The 3,448-nt window shown below is 51.7% G+C and overlaps 2 protein-coding genes across 2 annotated transcripts; both read right to left on the minus strand.

Moving 5' to 3' along the window:
- Positions 1-833: 833 nt before the first annotated feature.
- LAESUDRAFT_183526 (uncharacterized protein) lies at positions 834-2,226 on the minus strand. Its single transcript, XM_040901487.1, has one exon. It carries the CDS (start codon positions 1,862-1,864, stop codon positions 848-850), a length of 1,017 nt encoding a protein of 338 aa, XP_040757258.1. The 5' UTR covers positions 1,865-2,226; the 3' UTR covers positions 834-847.
- LAESUDRAFT_618057 (uncharacterized protein) lies at positions 1,952-2,101 on the minus strand (the record flags this gene model as incomplete). The annotated part of the gene is made up of 1 exon (XM_040903237.1): positions 1,952-2,101. A coding segment is annotated over one exon (150 nt), but the record flags the coding sequence as incomplete, so codon positions are not given.
- Positions 2,227-3,448: the final 1,222 nt, after the last annotated feature.

Below are 3,448 nucleotides of genomic sequence, written 5' to 3' on the forward strand. Positions count from 1 at the left end.
GAGCGTCACGCCAGCTAGAGTGAGCTTGCGGCTGAACTTGTATTGCCTGATCTCGTCATGTCGCCATGGTTCGTTGGGTGATATAGTGTCTTGATGCTGTTTGTAGAGATTGCGGACGTGGTGCACATACGAGCACGGAAGATGTACTGTGGCATGAGATCAAATATCGGGCCAGTTCGCCTACAGGAGCCTCTCAGCGGAGATGGATCCAATGGGTCTGCTGTGCCCATATCGAACCACCCGTCGAAGTGTAGAATAAGCATCGCCGGCATCGCCGTGAGGACGACGAAACAGGCGGATAGACATCTTCTGGGGAATTCCAACTAAGATCGCCGCTAGCGAGACCTTGTGGGTGTATTGCAGCGGATTGCGTTCATGTATGGGAACGTAGCAGTCGTGGGAGGAGTGATCGTTGATGGAGCATATGGAGATGGGGACGAGAACGAGATGGAGAAATAGACGTCTGAGCGTCGGAATGGCAATGGCGATATGCAGAGAATCGGATGCTGGAACTTGCAGATATGCGATGTAGTAGGGGGCAATGTATGCGGAGTAGGGGTTTGCGGCAGAAACCGTGGTGGGTAACCAGGAACGTGCATGATCATACAACACTTTGAAGAGCCGGCGAGGTGAGGGTAGAAGCTTTCGCGGTCCACTTGAATGTGCCGTCTTCACTGCTGCCAGAGCAGAGACAAGACCGCGAATGCGGGAAGGATCTGCTGGAGATACAATGGCCGTGATAATCAAAACTTTTCGTCTGAAAACCAGATTTCCCTGAAAGTGGCGCTGTAGTTCCAATATCGCGACACAGGTGAATGCACGAGTCTAGGCGTAAAATGTGGGATACTCACCAGAAGATGCCTCGCTTGGTCAGTTTTGGGAATAAAGATTCAAGTTGCTGTTTCCACTGCTCCCCAGACGATGTTGTAAGGTGCACATGACCTTCCAAGCCGTCGCTCTGACTGTACCATATAAGCACGAATTCTATTCTGCTCAGCAACTCGAATGAATCGGATGAAAAATGATTGTCAATTTCTTTGTGGCGAGCAGACTCATGGAGTTTCAGAAAGTCCTCCTTTGCTTGATTCATTCGATATATGAGTGCAGCTGTATTCCAATGGACCACTATCACAATTTCTCGAAGCTGGCCTGACTTGATCGAAAGTAACATTTGACACAGTGTGTCCAGGCCAGAATCTTGAAGAGGACCAATAACTTTTACCCATAGTCTCTGCAGCGAGGTATGGTCAGTGAATGATGGCACCAAAGCTAGAGAGACTTTAGTTAGCAGAAATGCTTGCATGAAACTAGAGCGCACACCTGCAGTAGACACCTCTGTACCCCTCTGTAGTTCTGAGGATTGAAGATTGCATCGCAGTTCTGAGAGTGAACCAGACGCAGCATCCAACAATGGCTGCCAGTCCCATTTGTATTGTGATTGATTCGTATTTTTGACTCCGAGGTTGAGTTCCTGCAAGCGACCTGAGATGCAAGGATGAGCAAGCAAGTCGATGAATTTCTCAGGACCCATGGTTTGATTTTCGTCGAGTGACAAGGACCTGATGTTGACGCGATCGCGATATGAACCCAACATATCGCCATGGAAGCAGTCATGTGTGAATGACAAAAAGCCGCATGCGAGCTCGACGAGGCATGGCAGTGCGCAGACGAGATGCCCAAAGACAGTGATTGATGGGAATCTGACATCACAGACAATGAGGCGAGTGACGGAGAAGCCAGAGAGACGCAGGAAAATGTCGCTGTGCATCGTCCCGAGTACCCACTGCGATCCCCAGATTACGAGCGTCTTCAGCTGGGGCAGCTTGCGAGCGAGAAGAATCGCCGCCAGCGACAAGCTTGACATATTATACTTCCGATCGCCCAATATGGACAAATCGTGCGCCCTCTCCGACAGCTCGGGCGTCTGCTTCAGCTCCTTTGCATACGCCCTCACTCCCTTGACAGTCCTGATCCTGATGTCCCTGCGCAAGTGGAAGCGACAGGGAGGGTACCACGCTCGGCAGACGAGGCTGCACCGCCTCAAAGCACGCTGGTCGTCCCACAGATGGTTGATCCCATTCTCCCACACCTCGATCGGAAGCTGCGGCAGAGGTCTCGTCGCCGACGAGCCAGTCTTGCCCGCCTCACCCTTGACCTAATGCAGCGCAGCGCGTAAATAGTCAAGAACGCATGCGTGGCGCTTTCCCACTTACCGTTGGCGCAAGCCTTTGTACCTTGAGTACCTTGTTCCCTGAAGCTTTCGCGACGTGTTTCAGGTCCTGTTCTGAGGATGCCATAGTTGTTGTCGTGGGTAGTAGATAGTCGCAGGAATGACTTTCCAGGCCGGCTCTTAGGATATATGTATGAATCTCATCGAATTGCAACGTGCCTCCATATGCAACGTGTTGTAGAAGTTCACACACCGTCCACGGAACTGGGTCGCACCACACACAGCCTGTCAGTCAGCGTGATTTCTTTCTGAACGTGCTGTACACGCACCGCCCGTCCATCGATAACGCACAGCCTAATAGTGTAATTAGCGGAGGCGTGTCTGAGCAGCTGAGTCAGCCATGGACTAAAAACGATGCATGACTAACACGGTCATTTCATCTTCTCTGGGTTGGCATCTGCGTCCTTACCGCTCACTCGCATTACAACGCACAGACTCAGGATCTTACGTGCCTCACAGATGGATAGACATCCGGGAAGCTCATCTAATTTACAATATACAGCGCCCGACTAGAAGTCTCTCCGCGTTCTGCGGACGCTCCGGATTACGCGACGATTTTAAGAACAGAAAACCTTCCATTCTGCACAGCATCATAAATGCGCGGCACCTCAGTGAACATCGCAGCGGTGAGCACTTCCACGGGTCAGAGAGAGGGCAAGGAGATGGCTAGAGTGGCTTCGCGGCGCCACGCATCGTCACGTACACTTCTTATCAGGATATGATATCCAATTGATAAAATCAGACCACGCATAACGGAAAGTTTCATCAAGTTGATCACATCTCCGCACTTGGCGCAAACACCACGAGTGCAGTCATGAGGTTGCCTGCCCGTGATAGCCGCTGTGATTATACTACTTGTGTGTGATTCTTTATAGCAGCACCACAGTCTGCAGCGCAGGACGCACGCTACCGGATCCGCAAGACACAGGCGGGAAGCGCATAGCCGTCCGGGTGCCCGGATGCCTAGCAGCTGCGGCCATGGTATTAGGTTTGAGTAGAAATGTTCGTTGACGAAACGTTTTCATATCACATCCGTGACGCCAGGAGCGTTTGCAGACGAGGACAGCCATCTCGTGCGCTGAACATCTTGGCGGTGTTAATCGACAAAGTGGCCGATTCCTGAAGCTGCTGGTCAAGGGTTGAACCTTCGTCGAGCCGCATGCTTGTGCTGAAAATCGTCACCGTGGACGCGCACGGTGTTGGGTAAGAAAAGCGTGA

The sequence above is a fragment of the Laetiporus sulphureus genome (genome assembly GCF_001632365.1).
Source record: "Laetiporus sulphureus 93-53 unplaced genomic scaffold LAESUscaffold_208, whole genome shotgun sequence".
NCBI lineage: Eukaryota > Fungi > Basidiomycota > Agaricomycetes > Polyporales > Laetiporaceae > Laetiporus > Laetiporus sulphureus.